This window comes from Chelonia mydas, chromosome 3 (assembly GCF_015237465.2).
Source record: "Chelonia mydas isolate rCheMyd1 chromosome 3, rCheMyd1.pri.v2, whole genome shotgun sequence".
Classification (NCBI taxonomy): Eukaryota; Metazoa; Chordata; order Testudines; family Cheloniidae; genus Chelonia; species Chelonia mydas.
In genome coordinates this window covers 82,785,708-82,807,781 of record NC_057851.1, presented here as the reverse complement: position 1 = coordinate 82,807,781, position 22,074 = coordinate 82,785,708, and the positions used below count along the sequence as shown (strand labels likewise).

The following is a 22,074-nucleotide window of genomic DNA, read 5'->3' as shown; positions in this document are numbered from 1 at the left end:
GGTGAGGACTGTGTTGGTGCCACTCATCTCCCCCTCCTCACTGGATGAAGGATTTTGAGGGTATAAAGGGAGTGACATCAACCATTCTTCAGTTCCTTCTAATTGCTTATGATGCATTGAGCTTGAATCAGATGTGATGTTCTCTATTTCTTTTATTGTTTTTTTATTTCTTTCTGCCCTTTGAGGACTATTTTTATCTATAGTTAGTCAGCTTTTCCGAAGAGAAGAGAAGAAAGGCAGGTGCCTGTAGCGCTTCAGAACCCACAAAAGTAGAAGAGCCACCTCACATTCCTGTTGATGTATGAGCCTCTTTAGGTTTGGTTGACTAAGACTGGCCATCTATAAATCCAGCATCAACTTTGGAGATCCACTCACTATAGCGTCTAGTTGCCTTGTTGAAGTAGCACCACAATCACTGGATTAGTCCTGGTTGACCAAGTTCAGTGCCAGGGATCCATCACTCTTCGACTTTGGAGAACCACTTGCTACAGCCCAAGTGTGGTACTAGGGGTCTAGCATTGTCAACTATTCAGATCTATTAAATGCACACATTCAAGAATTAAGAGCATTTACAAAAATTCTCTACCAATTCGGCTTATTTCGTATGCATCCATCCTTATGCATTTTAATCAGATCACAGGACAAATCATTGGCCATTGTCCTTGTGACAAAAGCGATGGGCACATGGAATATTTAAAGACTATTATATCAACTTAATAAATGTTATACGTATCTTTATTTAGTGATTGTATTCCTGACTAAATAGGGGAGCTAAAAGTTTTCCAGCAGGAACTAAAAACACTGGGCGGATAATTAATGTACACCCCTAATGCAGGTAACTAGTTTGTGGAAGTGTCACTCTCGCCCTCCCCTTACACTCTCTGCCCTGGTTCAGTAGGCCTGCATATAAAGCACTGTAAATTATATAAAGAGACTACTCTTCTCAGGAAGCGGGTCAGTCATCCTCAGTCCAAGAACTGACATTAGACTTGTGACCAAGAGAGGCAGACCATGTGGAGTATTAAAAGTACTTTAAATCCTAGCAGTCTCCATATGGAAGACAGATAACTGCCAGGTAAGCTACACCCGTATAAGCTGTTTATTGTTTTTTAAGATGTGTTATCTCTGTAATGCTTTTGGTCTGCAATAATAATACTTTGCTTTATGAAAGTTTGCTGGTCACTTGCTAACTCTGTCATTGCCCCTGAGAGAACAGAAATGCAGGTTCAGAAATAAAAGTCCTGTATTAAAGTCAGACCTGCTGAGATAATCGCAGTGAATTGTGGGAGTCTGCAGCCTAAGTCCCTGATCTGAAGAGAGAGGACTGTGGGATCCTGCCAGTCTAGAGAAAGTTGACTGTTAGAGGCCTGAGGAGGTACCTAAGTGGGGTACCTTCAGGAAGGCTGCAAAAGGATCAGAGGTTCAGTAACCCTGGGAACTGGGCAGTCCTGATCAGCAGTTGGTGAGAGGGAAAGCCAGACTTCTGGAAGAAATAAGTTGAATTGACTGGAAGGGCATCTCAAAGCCCTGCAAGTTTTCTGTGTCACCGGAAAACAAAATACAGTAGTTACTGATCTCAGTCATCAGTCAGTCTGTCCAAGAAATGTGGCATGTAAAACATGAGAGACTTCAGATATTAGAAGCTGGCCACAATGCCAAAAAATGTGAATCTTCTGCTCCAGATGTAGTTTTTCAAGAGTACTCCTCATTCTGGTGGAACAGATTTTAGGTGTATGAGTTCTCTCTCCTTTTTTTTTAAAGCAGAAATTTTTAAGAGAAATAAAAACGACAGAGCTTTGCTATGTAACCCTTCTGCCTGTCAAAGTTGGCAGCAACAAGGACTGGGTTCAGTATCTAGGGGTTCCATTCCAATAACACAATGCAAAACCAGCTCGAGCCCCCACCCAGTGACCTGGGACAAATATATACCACCCCCGCTGGGCGCCTCCAAGAGGCAATACTTCCCCTCTCGCAAGCACATAGTCTGAGTGTAGCAAAAAGCCTTTTAATAACAGAGAGAAACAATGTGGCATTATGTTGGGGGAAACACCACCGACAGGATTCATAACACAACCCATGAGCAAAAAACCCACCCCAAGCAAATTGGGGCGTGTCCTTTCCCTTTGTCCAGCAACCCAAAGTCCCAACGACCCAAAAGTCTCTGTCCCTGGTCAGGGCAGCTCCAGAGTTCAAAAGTTTATCTGCAGAGTTATACCTCCCAACCTGAGTAGAGATTGGGGTGGGGAGAGTGGGGGTTAAGGGGCACCTTACGTGGTCCAAAGCTGATGGCCTCACCTCTCCATGGGGTTCCGCTCTGCCAGCTGCCCCATGAGCTGCTCTAGGCATCCAACAAACTGCTCTGCTCCACCAGCCACTCTGCTTGCCGTCCCACAAACTGCAATGCTCTGCTCTGCTCACCATCCCGCAAACTGCTGTGCTCCACAAGCGGCTCTGCTTGCTGTCCCACAAACTTCTCTGCTCCACAAGCCATTCTGCAAACTGCTCCACCATATATCTTCAGGCTCCCCCACTACTTAACACAACACTCAGTGATTTCAGCTCTTAGTAAGTTTAGCTCTTTTGTGATTTCAGCTTGTAGTAGGGGAGCCTCAGTGCTGGTGCACCATTAGCCCAGAGTGAATTCAGCTCAGCAGCCTGTAACTAAACTCCTAATAGAATCAAAATTAGCTCTGATATTCCACAGTGGAGAGAGGAGGAAGTGCAATTAGCATGTAAGGCCCTCACAAGGGGGCCCATGCCACCAAGTATTAATACCTGTCCCCAGCCTCTCTCAATTCACAGAGTTTTGGAACCCATGTCCCTTGCCTCGCAAGTGCTACTTAGTTGATGGCGAGTCCCTCCATCATAACAAAAGGCCAAGTACAGTTCCACTGTCCTTGATTCCCATAATCAGGGTAATAACAATTTATTCTTCCTGCCCCAATAACAGAGACACTGGGGATCCCACAGCAGCCAAAGTGACCATTTGGGCAGCTATGGCCTCATTCTAGGTGGGGTGGGTGTGCCTATGCAAATGAGATCGGCCCCTGAAGTTCTTTTCCACAACTTGCCACACCTCACCACCAGATGTCAGGGTGGAGCTCATCCTGACTCTTCTTACAGCTATAATAATGCCTCCAAACTGGCAACGGAGGGCATGAGATGTAAACCCAATACAGATTTAATAATTTTATTAAGATAATGTTGAAATAAAAAGGAAACGGTACAGAGTTCAAGCATAGAAGTTTCTGGTTATCAGGGAATAAGGTACAGATTATCAAGGGGTGCGAAATTCGGTTAGGAACTGGTGGCGTAAGGAATACATAATCTGCAATCTCCCTGATTGGGGGTAAAAGTTTAACCGGTCAAAGTACAGACATTGAGATATGGGTGTATGTTGTCCATATAGTGGCTATGTTCAGGTGTGGAGTATAATGAGCGGATACGATGATGGGGATGGATCTGCCCTCATTTGGGGGATTTAATGTTCAGTGAGTTTATGGTTCCAGTTCATACGGTCCAATGGAAAAAGCCTCTCAGTCCCTTTCCCATAGTGGATGCACGATGTCATACCGGCTCATGCCTCCTGGTACTGTCGGTGGCCAGTGATGTGTTCGATGTAGATGTCCCTGGACCATCGGATGGTGTCTGAGACCATGAGGCGCCGCATGAGCCGTGCGTAGCGTCGACCGATCCCACAGGTCCGCAGCACACGCTCGTTGCAGGGGTCCCAAGTGCCCAGGGCTCCGACAATCAGGGCATCCATCTGCACCTCGTAGCCCTTCGCTCTCAGGGTGTCGGCTAGGGGGGCGTATTTTTCCAGCTTCCAAGCTCGGACTTCTCGGAAGGCCGGGGTCCTGTTCTCGAAGGGGACCGTGATGTCGACGAGGATGATCTTTTTCTGGGCCTCGTCGGTGACTACCACATTGGGTTGCAACGGGCTGTCAGTGCCGGGGATGGCGCAGTTCACGGCGACCTCCCCCAGGCGCGGTGCGATGGCGTTGTGGCACAGCTGCTAGGCTCTGGAGTGGGGCTTGCAGCTGCACAGGACTTGGGGCAGGGTCTCGTTGGAGAAGCCGCACTTCCTGCAACGCTTGTCTCAGTTCCCGTGGCGGACGGCTCCGTTGAGTGGGACGCAGTTGAGCCGGGCGCGGTGGATGAACCGCCAGTCGGTGAAATGGGTGAAGCAGCCCCCGGCGAGGAAGTGGTTGCTGGCGTCCCACTTGCTGGTCAGTTCGAAGGCTTTACCCAGGTCCGGTTTATGTTTCAGGGCTTCCATGTACAGCAAGTTGATGGCTGCCTTCAGGGTCCTCTCCAGCATGCCCCTGGCGCTCGGGGTGACGATGGTGTTGTCCTCAGACCTGATCTATTACAGGTCTTGCTATTCCCTTATTTGCAGATCTACCCTATCAGGGGGCATATTTTTACCTAGAAAAAGATTTGTGCTTTCTGCTTAGTTAGTAAAGGAAGGGACTGAAGTGCTAGCCATAGGAATTTTTTTAGAGTAGATGATTGAATCTGAGGGTTTTCACCTGGCCAAGAACTAAACATGACAATGGTCTGAGGTCAATGGCTTGCTATTTTTCAGTCCTGCACCAGTTTCAAAATAGCACTGGTGGTGGAAGGAACTAATAACCATGTTAACTTCTGATATTTCACTAACCACTACAGATATTAATGAATACTATATACCTGTGTTTCTCATCCTTTACAGATTGCTGACTCCTTATACAAAGTCAAAAATTTTCACAATCCCCTGACATTTTCTATAAAAGGAAGAGTAAAAAATGTATCAGTAAGTTTATATAATACAACTACTCTTACAACTACTAAATTTGACCTCACAAACTTTGAAGGTTTTGGTTGTCCAGAAGTTATTCTCAAAACTTTATTTCTTTTGCTTTAGAGCTATAATAAAATTTTCAAAGCCTCACAATCCTCCTTGTTGCCTTTACTGACTCTTCGCCCCCTCCCTCACCTTCCAGGAGTTGCAACCCATAGTTGAGAAGTACTGCAATACATCAATTGGAAAAACAAGAGTTTTTAGCTTTCTAGTTCTGATAGTTTGTGAGATATTAAGCAGAAAATCACACTGGTCTGATTTCTATCATACCTTATCTCCACTTTCAGTTCTCACCTGATAGTGTATATCTTGAGAATTAATACAGCTAAAACTAAAGCTATATACCATTTAAAAATGTAGACACCTAGATTTCAAATGGTGGTAAAACATTAATCTCAAAATCCAGGGCTTTATGCAAAAATAATATAAAAAAAAGTTATCTCTTTCACACACTATTAATCAGAATGATTTTATTCTAAAGTATTGATATCATTAAAGATACTGAAAAAATATTTGTTATTAAATGTCAGCTATTGAAACTTACCAGTATTTCAATAAAATTTAAAAAGTTAGTATTTTCTAGAAGTGGGAACTGCAGTAAAAGGACAATGTCATTTGAGAGGCTGCTAGAGTCCCATGCTGCTGTTGATGCAATAAGCAGTTCCTGATTCTTCATCAGGAACTACAAAGACCTATTTATGTAATGTGATAAAGGTACCTGATTTAGAGAGAGAAAGATACTCTGATATTTTCTCCACTTAACTCAGGTGTGCTGTTGTAGCATTTCTTGGACATGGAAAGAGGAATTCCGTACAATAACAGCAGCAATGGACTTGAGAAGCCTTTAGACTTTGCAGTGGTTCCCCTTGCACAAAGACACACATCCTCGTTTTAAGTCTTGTTGAACTATTGAAGTTTTACTTAACTGACAACCAATAATACCTCAAATTTTGAGGAAAAAAAGTGGAAATAGGAGATGCTGAAAAATGTTAAGGTCTTATATTTCACAACCTGACAGAACTAGAAACAATTTGCCAATCCATTATAAATACTTCAGTGTCTAATAAAGTTTTCTAAGCAATGGTTCTGGACCAGTGATCAGAAAGCATTGCCAGTCCTTGCTGGTGGCAGTTTGTGTAAGTGATAATACCTAGGAATTGTCCCTGAATGTCTGCTTTTTCTGGGAGTGTCCAGAAACTGTCTAGAAAATTGTCTTACAGTTTTGGTTTTAATAGAAATTGTGATAATCCTGTGGCAGTCCAATTAATCACAGAGTGATCCAGGTATGTTGAATGGGATTTATTTTGGAGGACAGTATATTTTGAGCTTAAAAAAGCTTATAGTATCCTATTAAAATCCCAATGTAGTATGCTGCCCTATATCTATATGCATACATTAAAGTATAAAGAAGATGGAAATGGCATGGTCTATGATACACATCCACTGCTTTAGACTAGAAAGCTGTGCGTAAATAAAATTGAGGCATCGCAAGAGACCTTGATTTATCAGGGAATTCTGAAGATCTCCTAGCTGTTGCTTATCTGCTGTCTATAACTTAAACTGAGTGTTAACCCTATGAATTTTGTCTCCCATATGGTGTAAAATGCAACATCACACCGTCATTTTAAAATATTTTGAAATTGAGTCTACTCTTCTTCTTGTTAACCTCAACTTGGTTGGTTACCATCTACTGTCTTTATGTTCCTGCTTCCAAAGACTCTAGTTTAGTTGGGCTGAGATTACTTAGTTATTCTGAGCACCCAGATTGGCAGGAAAGTAAATAGTAAAATTTTCCCATTTAAAAAAAAATTTCTTCTGCTGGAATCAGTCACAAAAATCCATAATAAGATCAAGCATTCTATCCATCACTCAGATTCATAGAGTTTAAGGTCTGAAGGGACTATTATAATAATCTATTCTGGCCTGCATAGTATAAGCCATAGAATTTTATCAAGGGATACCTACATCAAGCCCAGAAGTTCTGGCTGAGTTAAGGCATATCATTTTAGAAGTACATCCAATCTTGATTTTAAGACTACAAGTGATGGAAGATCCAAAACATATCTATGTAAATTGTTCCAATAACGATCAGTTAGTCAGTTTAAATCAATTTAATATGTGCTGCATTGATTTCTGTATAGTTCTAATTTTTTAATCAGAATGTTATACAGTACTAAGTCAAATGCCTTAGAGAAGTCTAAGTATATGATTTGTCAACCAAACTTGTGATCTCAAAAAATATCAGGTTTGTCTGGCAAGGTATATTTTCCATAAAACCGCATTTATTGGCATTAATTATGCTGCCAACCTTTAATTCTTTACTAATTACATCTCTCATCAACTTTTCCATGCTTTTTCTTGAGATCAATGTCAAGCTAACTAGCTTATCATTACTCACAGGGAAGATAATTGATGATTTTTTTTAAATAAAAATTTGATTTTTTTAAATTTAAAATTAAATGCATTTTTCTTTTCAAAAATCTATTTAAAATTAAATTTGAAATTATGACAACCTATGTTAAGACCTAAACTTGCAATAATTTATTAAAATATTTTAAATAAAAAATATTAAGCAATATATATTTGCTGCCAAAGTTTTAAAGAGAGTCAGATCATTGAACTGGTAGTCACGAGCTGAGCACATGGAACCAAAGTTTGCTGAAGTACTACATGAGCTTTTATGCAGTGGTGTTGGTCCTAGGATATTATTGAGACAAATTAGGTGAGTCAATATCTTTTATTGGACCAACTTCTATTGGTCAGAGAGACAAGCTTTCGAGTTACACAGAGCCTTTCTTCGGCTCTGGGAAAGATACTCTGAGCATCACAGCTAAATACTAAGTGGAACAGATTGTTTAGCATAGGTAGTTAGCACATATTCTAAGGAATCATTCAAAGTGGAGTGGCCTGTTAACACCTCTGTAGTCATAGGACAAAAAGGGGGATGAGGTAGTGGGTTATGGATTGTGGTAATAAGCCAAAAATCCAGTCTCTGTTCTGTCCATGATTTTTAGTGTCTAGCAAAGTTATGAATTTAAGCTTTTCAGGCTCATCTTTTGAAAGTGTTGTGCGGGTTTATTTTGAGGATGAGGACTGATAGGTCAGATATAGAGTGATCACTTTGTGAAAAATTTCAGAGTAGCAGCCATGTTAGTCTGTATTCACAAAAAGAAAAGGAGTACTTGTGGCACCTTAGAGACTAACAAATTTATTTGAGCATAAGCTTTCGTGAGCTACAGCTCACTTCATCGGATGCTGTAGCTCACGAAAGCTTATGCTCAAATAAATTTGTTAGTCTCTAAGGTGCCACAAGTACTCCTTTTCTTTTTGTGAAAAGTGTTCACCCACAGGTGATGGGATGTTTTTTGTCTTGTATCATTTTCCTGTGTGAGTTCATTCAAGAGAGTAGTGATTGTCTGGTTTCACCCACATAGTTGTTATTGGGGCCTTTAGTGCTCTGGATAAGGTATACCACATGTTATGATAGACAGATTTAGGATCCATGGATCTTGAAAGGTGTGTTGCGGGGGGGGGGGTTTGATCATTGTAGCAGTAGAAATATGTCTTCAGGTTGCATCTGTTATTCTGGCAAGGTCTGGGGCCGCTTTAAGTGGATGTCTTCTGGTCTGTCGGTGGGGAGCCTGCTTCTGGTGATGACCTTGGACAGGTAGGAGAGTTGTTCGAAGGCCAGCTTTTGACAGCAGTAGCTTCTTCTGCAGATGCAGAGAAAGTATTTTCTTCTTTTCAGTTTATTCAACTCTTTCAGTTCAATGACTAATTTATTTAAAGTTAAGAAAGTAATTGGGAGTTGAAAAAGCAGGAAAACTTGTATTCCATTTCCAATATCTGACTAATGCCTTGTTTACGCTACAGAGTTAAGTCAACTTAAGTTACGTCGACTATCATATGCTGCTTTAATTACATCGGTTGTGCATGTCCACACAACCCTCCTTTCATCGGCAGAGCCCGTCCCCAGTCAGTGCTCTTGCATCGACGAGAGCATTGCATCATGGGTAGCTATCCCACTGTGCAACTTGCAACCCTCTGCCACTGGGAGATCTCAGAATGAATTGTAATGCATCATGCAGACGTGGTCATTGTTCCATGATGCAGTTCTTTCCTTTCCATTCCATCACGCCACAAGCTTCTGATTCGGTTTCATGCCGTTTTTAAACAGCCCTGTAAACTGTGCGCCCTTGATCTTTGCCTGAAAGCATGGATCCAGAACTGCTGACCAGTCTGGTGATGAGCGTTAAGAACACAGCATGACTAGTCCTACAGTATTTCATGAGCTGAGAAATAGAAAGAGAATCTGTGGTGCCTGCCCTGCTGCGTGTAATGGAAAGAAACAATTCAAGATTGCTGTTGGCGTTCATGGAACAGCTGCACATGGTGGACTGTTGGTATTGGGCTCGGGAAACAAGCACTGAGTAGTGAGATCGCATCGTGATGCATGTATGGGGTGACAAACAGTGGCTGCCGAACTTTTGGATGTACAAAGCCACCTTACTCGAACTGTGTGCAGAACTCACCCCTGCCCTGCGGCACAAGGACCACCAGAATGAGAGCTGCCATCACAGTGGAAAAGTGAGTGGCGATCGCTTTGTGGAAGCTGGCAAATCCAGACTGCTACCAGTCACTCACAAATCAGTTTGGGGTTGGAAAGTCCACCATGGGAGTTGCGGTAAAGCAAGTGTGCTGGGCTTTTAATCGCCTCCTGCTATGAAGGACTGTAACTCTGGGTAATGTGCATGAAATAATTGATGGTTTTGCAGCAATGGGATTCCCTAACTGTGGCAGGGCAATAGATGGAATGCATATCCCAATTTTGGCACCAGACTGTCTTGTGATGGAGTACATCAACTGAAAGGGCTACTTTTCCATGGTCTTTACAACCGCTGGTGGATCACCGGGGCCATTTCACGCACATCAATATGGGTTGTTGAGGGAAAATTCAAGATGCACGCATCTTTAGGAACACTGGACTATATAGAAAGCTGCATTCTGGGATTTCTTTCCAGAAGATTTCTATGGGGGATGGACCATATGCTCATAATGATCCTGGGAAACCCCGCCATCCCCTTGCTCACATGGCTCATGGAAGTAAGGGGGAAACCGAGAAGAAGCAAAGAGCTCTTCAACAACAGGCACTGAATAACTGTTGAATGTGCCTTTGGCAGATTAAAAAGTCGCTGGCTTTGCCTTTTTGGCAGGTTAAACCTCATTGAGGAAAATATTCCAATGGTCATAGCAGCCTGCTGTGCATTGCATAACATTTGCAAAGCAAAGGGGGAAAAGTTTCCCTAGAGGTGGAGTGATGAGGTGGATCGGTTGGCTGGTGATTTTAAGTGGTCAGATATCAGGGTAATTAGAGGAGCTCAGCAGGGGGGCTATTTGAATCAGGGAGGCTTTGAAGAAGTATTTTGACAATGAGTCCCAGTAATGTGTCTGTGTGATGCATTCGGCCAGGCACTGTTTAGTTGCTGCCTTGAATGACCCCTATAATGCTTGCCTCCTAAAAAATAACTAAAAAGTGCAAATGCGAAACAAGATTTAAAGCAATGATGTAAATCAAGATTTCTTGCTTCCTCATTTAAATCATGATTAAAATCAATGATTTATTCACTCTGATATAAATCATCCATCCTGGTTACACAAGTTATCCTGTTTGTTCTTATAAAAATCGTTTTTTCCAGTCCTCTGGAGCTAGCTCAGTATTCTAAAAATTGTTAAATATCAACATCAATGGATGAGAGTCATAAGAAAATAAGAATGACCATACTGGGTCAGATTAAAGGTCCATCCAGCCCAGTATCCAGTCTACCATCAGTGGCCAATGCCAGATGCCCCATAGGGAGTGAACCTAACAGGTAATGATCAAGTGACCTCTCTCCTGCCATCCTTCTCCACCCTCTGACAAACAGAGACGAGGGACACCATTCCTTACCCATTCTGGCTACTAGCCATTAATGGACTTAACCTCCAGGAATTTATCCAGTTCTCTTTTAAACCCTGTTATAGTCCTGTCCTTCACAACCTCAAGGAGTTGGCAAGGTGTTCCACAGGTTGACTGTGTGCTGAGTGAAGAACTTCCTTTTATTTGTTTTAAACTTGCTACCCATTAATTTCATTTGGTGGCCCCTAGTTCTTATATTATGGGAACAAGTAAATAACTTTTCCTTATTCATTTTCTCCGCACCACTCATGATTTTATATACTCTATCATATCCCCCCCTTAGTCTCCTCTTTTCCAAGCTGAAAAGTCCTAGCCTCTTTAATCTCTCCTCATATGGGACCCGTTCCAAACCCCTAATCATTTTAGTTGCCCTTTTCTGAAGGGCAGTATATCTTTTTTGAGATGAGGGGACCACATCTGTATGCAGTATTCAAGATGTGGGCATACCATGGACTTATACAAGGGCAATAAGATATTCTCCATCTTATTCTCTATTCCTTTTTTTAATGATTCCTAACATCCCGTTTGCTTTTTTGACTGCCGCTGCACACTGTGTGGATGTCTTCAGACAACTATCCATGATGACTCCAAGATCTTTCTCCTGATTAGTTGTAGCTAAATTAACCCCATCATATTGTATGTATAGTTGGGGTTATTCTTTCCAATGTGCATTACTTTACATTTATCCACATTAAACTTCATTTGCCATTTTGTTGCCCAGTCACTTAGTTTTGTGAGATCTTTTTGAAGTTCTTCACAGTCTACTTTGGTCTTAACTATCTTGAGCAATTTAGTATCGTCTGCAGACTTTGTCACCTCACTGTTTACCCCTTTCTCCAGATCATTTATGAATAAGTTGAATAGGATTGGTCCTAAGACTGACCCTTGGGGAACACCACTGGTTACCCCTCTCCATTCTGAAAATTTACCACTTATTCCTACCCTTTGTTCCCTGTCTTTTAACCAGTTCTCAATCCATGAAAGGATCTTCCCTCTTCTCCCATGACAACTTAATTTACATAAGAGCCTTTGGTGAGGGACCTTGTCAAAGGCTTTCTGGAAATCTAAGTACACTATGTCCACTGGATCCCCCTAGTCCACATGTTTGGTGACCCCCTCAAAGAATTCTAATAGATTAGTAAGACATGATCTCCCTTTACGGAAACCATGTTGACTTTTGCGCAACAATTTATGTTCTTCTATGAGTCTGACAATTTTATTCTTTACTATTGTTTCAGCTAATTTGCCCGGTACTGACGTCAGACTTACCAGTCTGTAATTGCCAGGATCACCTCTAGAGCCGTTCTTAAATATTGGCGTTACATTAGCTATCTTCCAGTCATTGGGTACAGTAGCTGATTTAAAGGGCAGGTTACAAACCACAGTTAATAGTTCTGCAATTTCACATTTGAGTTCTTTCAGAACTCTTGGGTGAATGCCATCTGGTCCCAGTGACTTGTTACTGTTAAGTTTCTCAATTAATTCCAAAACCTCCTCTAGTGATACTTCAATCTGTGACAATTTCTCAGATTTGTCACCTACAAAAGATGGCTCAGGTTTGGGAATCTCTCTAACATCCTCAGCCGTGAAGACTGAAGCAAAGAATTCATTTAGCTTCTCTGCGTTGACTTCGTCGTCTTTAAGTGCTCCTTTTCTAGCTCAGTCATCCAGTGGCCCCACTGGTTGTTTAGCAGACTTTCTGCTTCTGATGTAGTTAAAAAACATTTTATTACCTTTTGAGTTTTTGGCTAGCTGTTCTTCTTTTGGGCTTTTCTTATTACATTTAATTTGGCAGTGTTTATGCTCCTTTCTATTTACCTCACTAGGATTTGACTTCCACTTTTTAAAAGATGCCTTTTTATCTCTCACTGCTTCTTTTACATAGTTGTTAAGCCACGGTGGCTCTTTTTTAGTTCTTTTACTGTGTTTTTTAATTTGGGGTATAGTCGATTTTTAAAACTCTTGGTGCAAATTATTGGGTTCTGCATATTTCAAAATGTTTAACCTTAGCATTTTCTGTTTAACATGTTTCCTAGTTACTTTTGGAATAGGTAATATTTATCACTGTAAGTTGTGAATATATCATCCAGCCTCTTTCCAAATACGGAACAGTAATATTTATTGATTCCGTCTTTATGAACTCTGAAGGGCTTTTCCTGCCATTAACCTGAGTTAAGGACAGAGCATCAGTCTTAAATTTGAAATTCCTGTTCTTTCTCTTTAACAGAAATTGTATTAATTATTTTCTTAGAGAGCTATGCTCAAATACCAAGAAGCACTTCTAACCATGTAAAAATTTAATTATATCTGACATAAGATTTCATAGTCAATTTACTGGATTAGTGGTAATGTGATAAACTACCCAGTTTCCTTTATAGTCTAGAGACTGTGTGAGTAACAGGGCTTGAGAATCTTTCAGAAAATGTGCCTAGCCCCTTAGCATCTTATATTATATGAACATAAAAATGGCCATATTGGGTCAGACCTGTGGTCCATCTAGTCCAGTATCTTGTCTTCCAACAGTGGTGGCCAGTGCCAGATGCTTCAGAGGGATTGAACAGAACAGGGCAATTATCGAGTGATCCATCCCCTGTTGTCCACTCTCACCTTTGGCAGTCAGAGGCTCAGGGACGCCCAGAACATGGGATTGTATTCATTACCAGCCTGGCCAGTTGCCATGGATAGACCTATCCTCCATGAACTTATCTAATTCTTTTTTTAACCCAGTTATACTTTTGGTCTTCACAACATCCTCTGGCAACAGGTTGACTGTGCATTGTGTGAAAAAGTACTTCCTTTGTTTGTTTTAAACCTGTTGCCTGTTAATTTCATTGGGTGACCCCTGGATCGTGTATTATGTGAAGTGGTAAATAACACTTCCCCTATTCACTTTTTGCACACCATTCATGATTTTATAGACCTCCATCATATCCCTCCTTAGTCCTCTTTTCTAAGATGATCAGTCCCAGTCTTTTTAATCTCATATGGGAGCTGTTCCATGTCCCTAATAATTTTTGTTGCCCTTTGTACTTTTTCCAATTCTGTGTGCCGTTCTGGTCTCCCATGCTTAAGAAGGATGAATTCAAACTGGAACAGGTACAGAGAAAGGCTGCTAAGATGATCCGAGAATGGAAAACCTGTCTTATGAAAGGAGACTCAAAGAGCTGGGCTTGTTTAGCCTAACCAAAAGGGAGATACGATTGCTCTTTATAAATATATCAGAGGCATAAATACCAGGGAGGGAGAGGAATTATTTAAGCTCAGTACCAATGTGGACACAAGAACAAATGGATATAAACTGGCCATCAGGAAGTTCAGACTTGAAATTAGACAAAGATTTCTAATCATCAGAGGAGTGAAGTTCTGGAACAGTCTTCCAAGGGGACCAGTGGGGGCAAAAGACATATCTGACTTCACGACTAAGCTTGATAAGTTTATGGAGGGGATGGTATGATGGGATAGCCTAATTTTGGCAATTAATTGATCTTTGACTATTAATGGTAAATATGCCCAATGGCCTGTGATGGGATGTTGGATGGGGTGGGGTCTGAGTTACTACAGAAAATTCTTTCCTGGGTGTCTGGCTGGTGAGTCTTGCCCACCTGCTCAGGGTTTAGCTGATTGCTGTATTTGGGGTCAGGAAGGAATTTTCCTGCAGGGTAGATTGGCAGAGGCCCTGGGAGTTTTTCGCCTTCCTCTGCAGCGTGGGGCACCTGTCACTTGCTGAAGGATTCTCTGCACCTTGAAGTCTTTAAACCACGATTTGAAGACTTCAATAGCTCAGACATAGGTTAGGGATTTGTTACAGGAGTGGGTGGGTGAGATTCTGTGGCCTGCATTGTGGAGGAGGTCAGACTAGACAATCATAATGGTTCCTTCTGACTTTAAAGTCTATGATTCTATAATATATCTTTTTTGGGGTGGGGCAATCAGAACTGTACGCAGTATTCAAGTTGTGGGTGTATCATGGATTTATATAGTGGCATTATATTTTCTGTCGTCTTATCTGTCACTTTCCTAATAATTCCTACAATTCTCTTCGCTTTTTGACTGCCACTATATTTATGTGGGTCTTTTCAGAAAACTATCTACAATGACCCCATGATCTCTTCCTTAAGTGGTAACAGCTAATTTAGACCCCACCGTTTTGTATGTATAGTTGGTATTATGTTTTCCAACGTGCATTTATCAGCATTTAATTTCATCTGCCATTTTGTTGCCCGGTGACCCAGTTTTGTGAGATTCCTTTTTATAAAATCATTATAAAATTAACCCATCTGACTGTGATATTTATTTCATTGCAGCTCTTTAATATTAGATGGTGTTGAACCACAGAGTACCTGCGAATTGGAGGTGGATGCTGTAGCTGCTGATATTTTAAATCGATTGGATGTTGAAGGTGAATGGCTAATTATTCTGTATGTAATGCTCTTCAGGGCAGGGATTTATATTCTCATATTATAATGCCTAGCACAATGAAGCCTAAATCCTGATTGCAGCATCTGATATACTGCATACAATATAAATAATAAGGCACTCAGATACTCTAGTGATGGAGTACAAAACTCTGTGATAAACATGAACTATAAAGTGGAAATTGGAGAGAGGAGAAAGCAGGTGATTAGAAGAATAGCCAAGCATCACAGGAACAACAGAGAATCTCAGTAATGGGGCTCAGGAGGCTTTTTTGGCCTGTTAAGAAAAAGATGTAAAATTTCAGTTATTTTGGTTCTTCCACATCTTGCTTAATGAATGCTGAATTAATATTGGCATGGGTGCCAAAAGAAGCTATACTTTTGTCCACACAACTAAATAGTAAGAGTCTTCAAAAGCAAGGGTTACTGCGGAATAAATAGAGGAATTATGCCAGAATTTGCATTACACCAGTATGTCTAGGCAAGGTATGACTTGCAACGAACAGTGATGTGGCAAAAGCTATTAGTGGAAAAATATGCCATTGTCAGAGTTATTTAAAGAATTTGTTTCTTCACCCTGACAAACTTTTCTTGATGTGTTCTGGCATATTCTAGCCCAGATTGGCAGGAACCCTGGTTTGCAAGCTATATGGGAAGATGAAAAGCAGCGCCGGAGAGAGAAGAATGAATCTTCTCAGATTAGTCCATCTGATTCACAAGGTAAATGAAGTGTACAGTGATGTGCAGTTTGTCTATAGAACATTTTTATAGGAGAGGTGAGTAGGATACAGAGCTGAAGTTAATGTATTAAGTTTCAGGTTTTTTGAGATTTATTGTTTTTATTTTATTGAAAGAGCATTATCCAATGTTTGTATTTTATTTTTATTTTAAAATATGATTCAAAATCATATTAATTAACAGAATATATTATACCCAACACAGGGTTGTTGCCTGTGTTTTGTATAATAAAGTTAAGGTTGCCTGACACTTTCCATTATAATACCCTATATTCAGTTGCTTATAACTTTGTCAGACTTAACCCATTTGGACTGATGTTAGGGTGTCTGCCTAAGACTGATTTTTCTTTTTTGGTGACGTTTCAGTTAAAACAGTGCAGTTATTTCTCAAAACCAGGTTAGGAGAAAAATACATTGTTTTGGTCATGTTAAAAATTTATTGCACAGGGAAAACTGTACTCTTGGAATTAATCAGGGTTGTGTAGTCAATGAGACTGTTCTCTGTAGGACCCCTGCCTGATTTGTTGGAGAAGTTTGGAAATGTTTGGTGAATGACGTAGGAGACTTCAGAAAGAGAAAGGACTGTCTCATGATTTAGGCAGCTTAATGCTGCCCTGGAGAAATACCTGCCTCTGCCACATAGTGCCTATGTGATAATGTGCAAGTCACATGCATGAAAATTTTCATAGGTGGCCATTAACTGTGTTTCTCATATTCTGGGTGCCTAACTTCAGACATGTAGGGTCCAATTTGCAGAGCTGTTGAGTACTCACAGCTGCAACTGAGGTCAGTGGGAGTTGTTCTCTAGACATATAAAGTACTATATAAACGTAAGTACTTAGAAAAATCAAGGAGCTTCCCCCCATGCAGACCCTGGCTGACTCCTAGCCTCTCCCATTCAGTCAGGCATATCTGTCCCTGTCCCTGCACCCCCATGTGTCCTTCACCTCCTGTCCACATGTGTCCCTGCACCCTCACTCAGACACCCACTCCCCGTCCGCATTTGGCCCTGTACCCCTTTCACCTGTCCCCATGTGTCTCTGTGCCCCCACTCAGCCACCCCCTTGTCCCTATGTGGCCCTGCACCCTCTCCCCCATCACCAGGTGGCTCTGCACCTCCCTCCCCCCATAGCCCTGTGCCTCCACTCCTATTCAGCCCCTGCCCCAGTCAGTCCTCCCCACTAGCCATTATGAGCCCCTGTCTGACCCCCCAGCTGTCTGTCTCCCCATAGCCCCCGTCTCCTGACCTGGCCCAATAGGCACTGTGAAGAAGGCAGGCACTTTCTCTTTCCTAGCTAGCTGGGAGCTGCTTCTCTGGTCTAGTGCCACAACACCCTCTGGTGGGAAAAAGGTGGAACTGCAACAACTTTCTGGAAGAAGCTTTTTTCTGCACAAAAAATTAAAAATATGCACGGCTCATTAATTATGCATATGCGCAGTGGTGCAGAATTCCCCCAGGAATAATAGCTGCATTGGTAATAATTGTACTGTCTTTCTTTGGTTTCTGATCACAGTTGTCACACTCAAATTTGAACTGGTTTTAAGCAAATATATTTTTTCAAAAGATTTAGTGAGTTGCTAATATAAGCGATCATCCTAGCAGTCATACACAAGTCACTTTGTGTTGATAGATCAGAATAAAAGCTCCAAATAACAAAACTTTTTTTTTAAAAATCTTAAAGATCGTGGATTTGTGCCAACAACAGAGAGTGAAAAAATCTTTCAAAAGAGACTTAAGGAAATCCTCAAGCAAAATGACTTCTCTGTGTAAGTGGTCAGCCATTTCCCATGATTTATAACCTTTTGTGCTAACCTGAATAGTCATTTTAAAGATTTTTTTTTAATTAAATAGAACATTGTCAGGATCAGTGGACTACAGTAATGGATCAGAGGAGTTCTCTGCTGAGTTAACACTACATTCGGAAATACTTTCTCCTAAAGCAGTTCCATGTTCACCAGCCAATATGGTGGAAGTGCACAAAGATAAGAAGCTGAACACAGGTGAGTATTTTCAGTGACATTACTTTTTGGGACCAAGCTTTACACATTCACATATTTAGGACATTGGAACTAATTGCATGAATAAATCAAGCAGGATTTGGCTCTTCATTATAGACTGCCTGAACTAAACAGTACCTTTGCCCTCACTTTAGCTCCTTGTAACGCCAGTAAAGTAAACCCTTCACCAGCGGTCCTTAAGGGCCAGCTATGCCATCTCTCCACATGCACTTGGGTCCTCTCTGTGTCAGTAGCATACCGGACTGGGGAGCTAGTTTTTCTTTGTGCTACCTGAGCAGTGCAAAGAATCTGAAGCAAGTCACAACATCTGGCCCAATACATGCAGGATTTTCACCACCACAAAGACATTTTGTGGATCAAAATGTTCATAGTCGATAGAACCACAGAAACTTTTTTAGAAGTCTTATAAAATAATTTGTAAATACTTAAATGTTTAATAGCACAAACTGATTTTTAGAAATTGTTTTGCTTTCATATTGAAACACTGGTGTATATTACTCCTTCAAGTTTTGTTTAATTTTTTAAAGAACCTAATAGGGATATTAATAAAGAGGAGGACGCGCTTATTAATGAAGAAGCGATTTTAAACATCATGGAAAATAGTCAGAGTTTTCATCCACTATCTCAGAGACTGAATCAGACTGCAGTTTTCAGTGAGTATAACCAGGACATAAATAATACATTCTTTGCTACTGGGCAACTGTTGCGTTCCCTCAGTGTATTTAGTTCTGTATCAAACCGAGAGGAAGGCACACTCCCTGCCCCAAGGAGTTTGCAGTTTAGAAGGTTGCCTTCCAGTGTCACCTTCTATAATCTCTCATCAATCCAGCTAGTTTGTAAAGACTGCTCTGCTGCTGCTTCCTCTCTAATCCAAGCTGTCATCTTCCAGGTCAACCAACTAGAGGTGCTGGGAGGAGTTCCTGTTCCATATGTCTCTAGGAGGTGTGGGGATGCTTAAGGAGATTCTGGAGTCCCAAAATTTGGGTCAGAGAGAAAGGGGGTCTGGCTGGCCTGTTCTCTCCACTGCCTATATTGCTCCCACTGTTCTCAGCTCTCTTCCTCTGGGTTTGGGGTGAGAGAGAACTCTCATAGGCTGGCTTTAAGAAACCAGCTCCATAGAGGTATGTGGGGATGGGAAGATTTTTTCCCCAAGATAGGTGGATACAAAAGGATCTTGATAAATTAGAGGACAAATCAACAAGATGAAATTCAATACAGACATCTGCAAAGTACTGAGCTTAAGAAGGAGATCAAATGCACAGCTACAAATAATATGGAATAACTGGCTAGATGTTAGTACTGCTGAAAAGGATCTAGGGGTTATAGTGGATCACAAATTGAATATGAGTAGGGCCCTACCAAGTTCAGAGTCCATTTTTGTCAATTTCATGGTCATAGGATTTTAAAAATAGTAAATTTCATCATTTCAGCTACTTAAATCTGAAATTTCAAGGTATTGTACTTGCAGGGATCCTGACCCAAAAAGGAGTTGGGGTGGGGGGGGATTGTCACAAGGTTATTGTAGGCGGGATTGTGGTACTGCTACCCGTAATTCTGCGATGGTGGTGGTGGTGCTGCCTTCAGAGCTGGGCAGCTGCATAGCGGTGGCTGCTGGTTGGGAGCCCAGCTCTGAAGGCAGAACTGCCGCCAGCAGCTGTGCAGAAGGAAGGAAGGATGGCATGGTACAGTATTGCCACCCTTACTTCTGTGCTGCTGTTGGCGGGGCGCTGCCTTCAGAGCTGGGCACCTGCTGAACAGCTGCTGCTCTCTGGTCGCCCAGCCATGAAGGCAGCGCAGAAGTAAGGGTGGCAATACCGTTTCAGCCCCTTCTCCCTCTCCCCCCGCCCCAAATCTTGCGACCCCCCCCCACTCCCTGCAACTCCCTTTTGGGTCAGGGCCCCCAATTTCAGAAACTCTGGTCTCCTCCGTGAAATCTGTATAGTATAGGTTAAAAGCACACAAAAGACTAGATTTCACGGTCTGTGATGCGTTTTTCATGGCTGAGAATTTGGTAGGGCCCTATGTATAACACTGGGCACAGAATTTTACCCAGTAATTTCTGCATCATTCCCATAACTTCTGATTAAACCAGATTTCACAGTCTGTGATGCGTTTTTCATGGCCACGAATTTGGTAGGGCCCTAAATATGAGTCAAAAAAGTGGTGCAGCTGCAAAAAAGGCTAAGGCTATGTCTACGCTGCAGAGTTTTGTCGCCAAAAGTTATGCCACTTTAATTAAAGCGCTTTAATTAAACTACTGTTGCATGTCCACACTATGCTCCTTGTGTCAGCAGAGTGCATCCACACTAGCAGCTCGTGCATCGACACAGAGAGCAGTGCATTGTGGATTTCCCACTCTGCAATTGGCTGCAGGGTGCTTTAGGAAGGGTTTGCAATGCCTTATGGGGCAGGTTCACTGTCACATGGTGCAGGTGTCTCAATCCCATTGTTCCATGGGCATCCTACTAGACTGCCAACCGCTTTTCAGCTGAAGTGGGGAGGGGTGAGTGGGGGCAGAGTGTGTGACAGGGAGTGACTGTGTGTGTTGGGGGAGTGTGTGTGTGTTGGCATGCTGTCTCAGCCGCTGAAAGCAACCAGTTCTGTGGCAGAGGGAGGGGGACACAGCGGACATCAGCCTTCACCTCCCTCCCTGGCTCTGCACAGCACAGCAGTCTCTCACACACACAGACCTGCCCCTGCCTGCCTGCCTCTGTGTGCCTAGTGCAGGAGACAACAACATTCCACATTAATGATTTGCTCTTTGTTCTGGGAGCAGAGCAGCATGCTGAGCTGTCAGAACTTCATAGAGCTTTGAAAGGGGAGGGGCACATGCCTGCAGGGCAGATGAGTTCAAAACAGTGAGCAGAGCAGTGGCGGGCATTGTGTGATACTGGGGGAGCCTTTACATTCTCTTTGGGATGAACGGCAGCGTTTACACTGACACTTTGTCATTTTAACTTTGCTGTAAAAAACGCTGTCTCTCATCAAGGTGGTTTTATTTTGTCGCCAAAACTGAAGAGTTTTGTCACCAAAAGTGAGCATTGCAGTGTGTACATCTCCACTGTTTTGCCACCAGAAGCTGCCTTTTGCCGACAAAACTCTGCAGTGTAGACAACGCCTAATATTCTGGGGTGTATTTCTAAGACATAGAAGGGAATTGTTCGACTGTATTTGACACTAGTGAAGCCTCAGCTGGAGTACTGTGTCCAGTTCTGGGTGCCACACTTTAAGGAAGATGTAAACAAATTGGAGAGAGTTCAGAGGAGAACAACAAAAATGAGGAAAAGTTTAGAAAACTTGATCTATGAGGAAAGGCTGGGAAAATAGCTGGGTATGTATAGTCTAGAGAAAAGAAGACTGAGTGGGGACCTGATAACAGTCTTCAGGTATGTTAAGAGCTGTTAGCGAGAGCATGGTGATCAATTGTTTTCCATGTCCATTAAAGGTAGTACAAGAAGCAATGGTCTTAATCTGCAGCACTTTTTTAACAATAAGGATAGTTAAGTATTTGAAATGGGTTACCAAGAGAGGTTGAAGAATCCCCATCATTGAAGGCTTTTAAGGACAGGTTAGACAATCACCTGTCAGGTATGGTCTCAGTATACTTCGTCCTGCGACATTATGGAGGGCTGGACTAGATGACCGCTCGAGATTCCTTTCAGCCCTACATTTTTATGATTCTTTAGTTGAAGGCAAAAACAAAGATGCCCAAGGATTGAGAAAATTTAGAGATTGAGAGGGAGGAAAACTGGGGATGAAAGGATAGAGAGAAGGATGGTATCGGGAACAGCTTGTGGGATTAATGGCAAATAGTAGAAAATAGATCTTTGAATAAAAAGAAGGAATTGGGATGGAAGGAGAGGAGGAATAGTCTTCCTGGATGCTTTCAATTTTGCTTTTTTTTAAAAGTAGGCAAAATCTTGGACAGTGAAGGGTGCAGAGGAGTATAGGAGGAAAAGCAGAGAAGCGTGTTTGAGGAGGGAATTGAATGTGAAGAGGAGTTGGTGGGAGTTGGCAGCATGGGAATTTGATTAGGCAAGAGAGGTAAAGTTACTTAGGAAGAGAAGAGAGCAAAAGAAGATGGCTTCAACTGCTGCAATGAAG

General features: G+C 42.0%; 1 protein-coding gene across 1 annotated transcript in view; it reads left to right on the top strand.

Moving 5' to 3' along the window:
• Nucleotides 1-22,074, top strand: part of REV3L (REV3 like, DNA directed polymerase zeta catalytic subunit) — a 247,979-nt gene that overhangs the window by 126,475 nt on the left and 99,430 nt on the right. Inside the window, 5 exon segments of the mRNA XM_037894643.2 lie at nt 15,104-15,198; nt 15,830-15,934; nt 17,634-17,718; nt 17,804-17,952; nt 18,498-18,623. Coding sequence (XP_037750571.1) covers nt 15,104-15,198; nt 15,830-15,934; nt 17,634-17,718; nt 17,804-17,952; nt 18,498-18,623 — 560 coding nt within the window.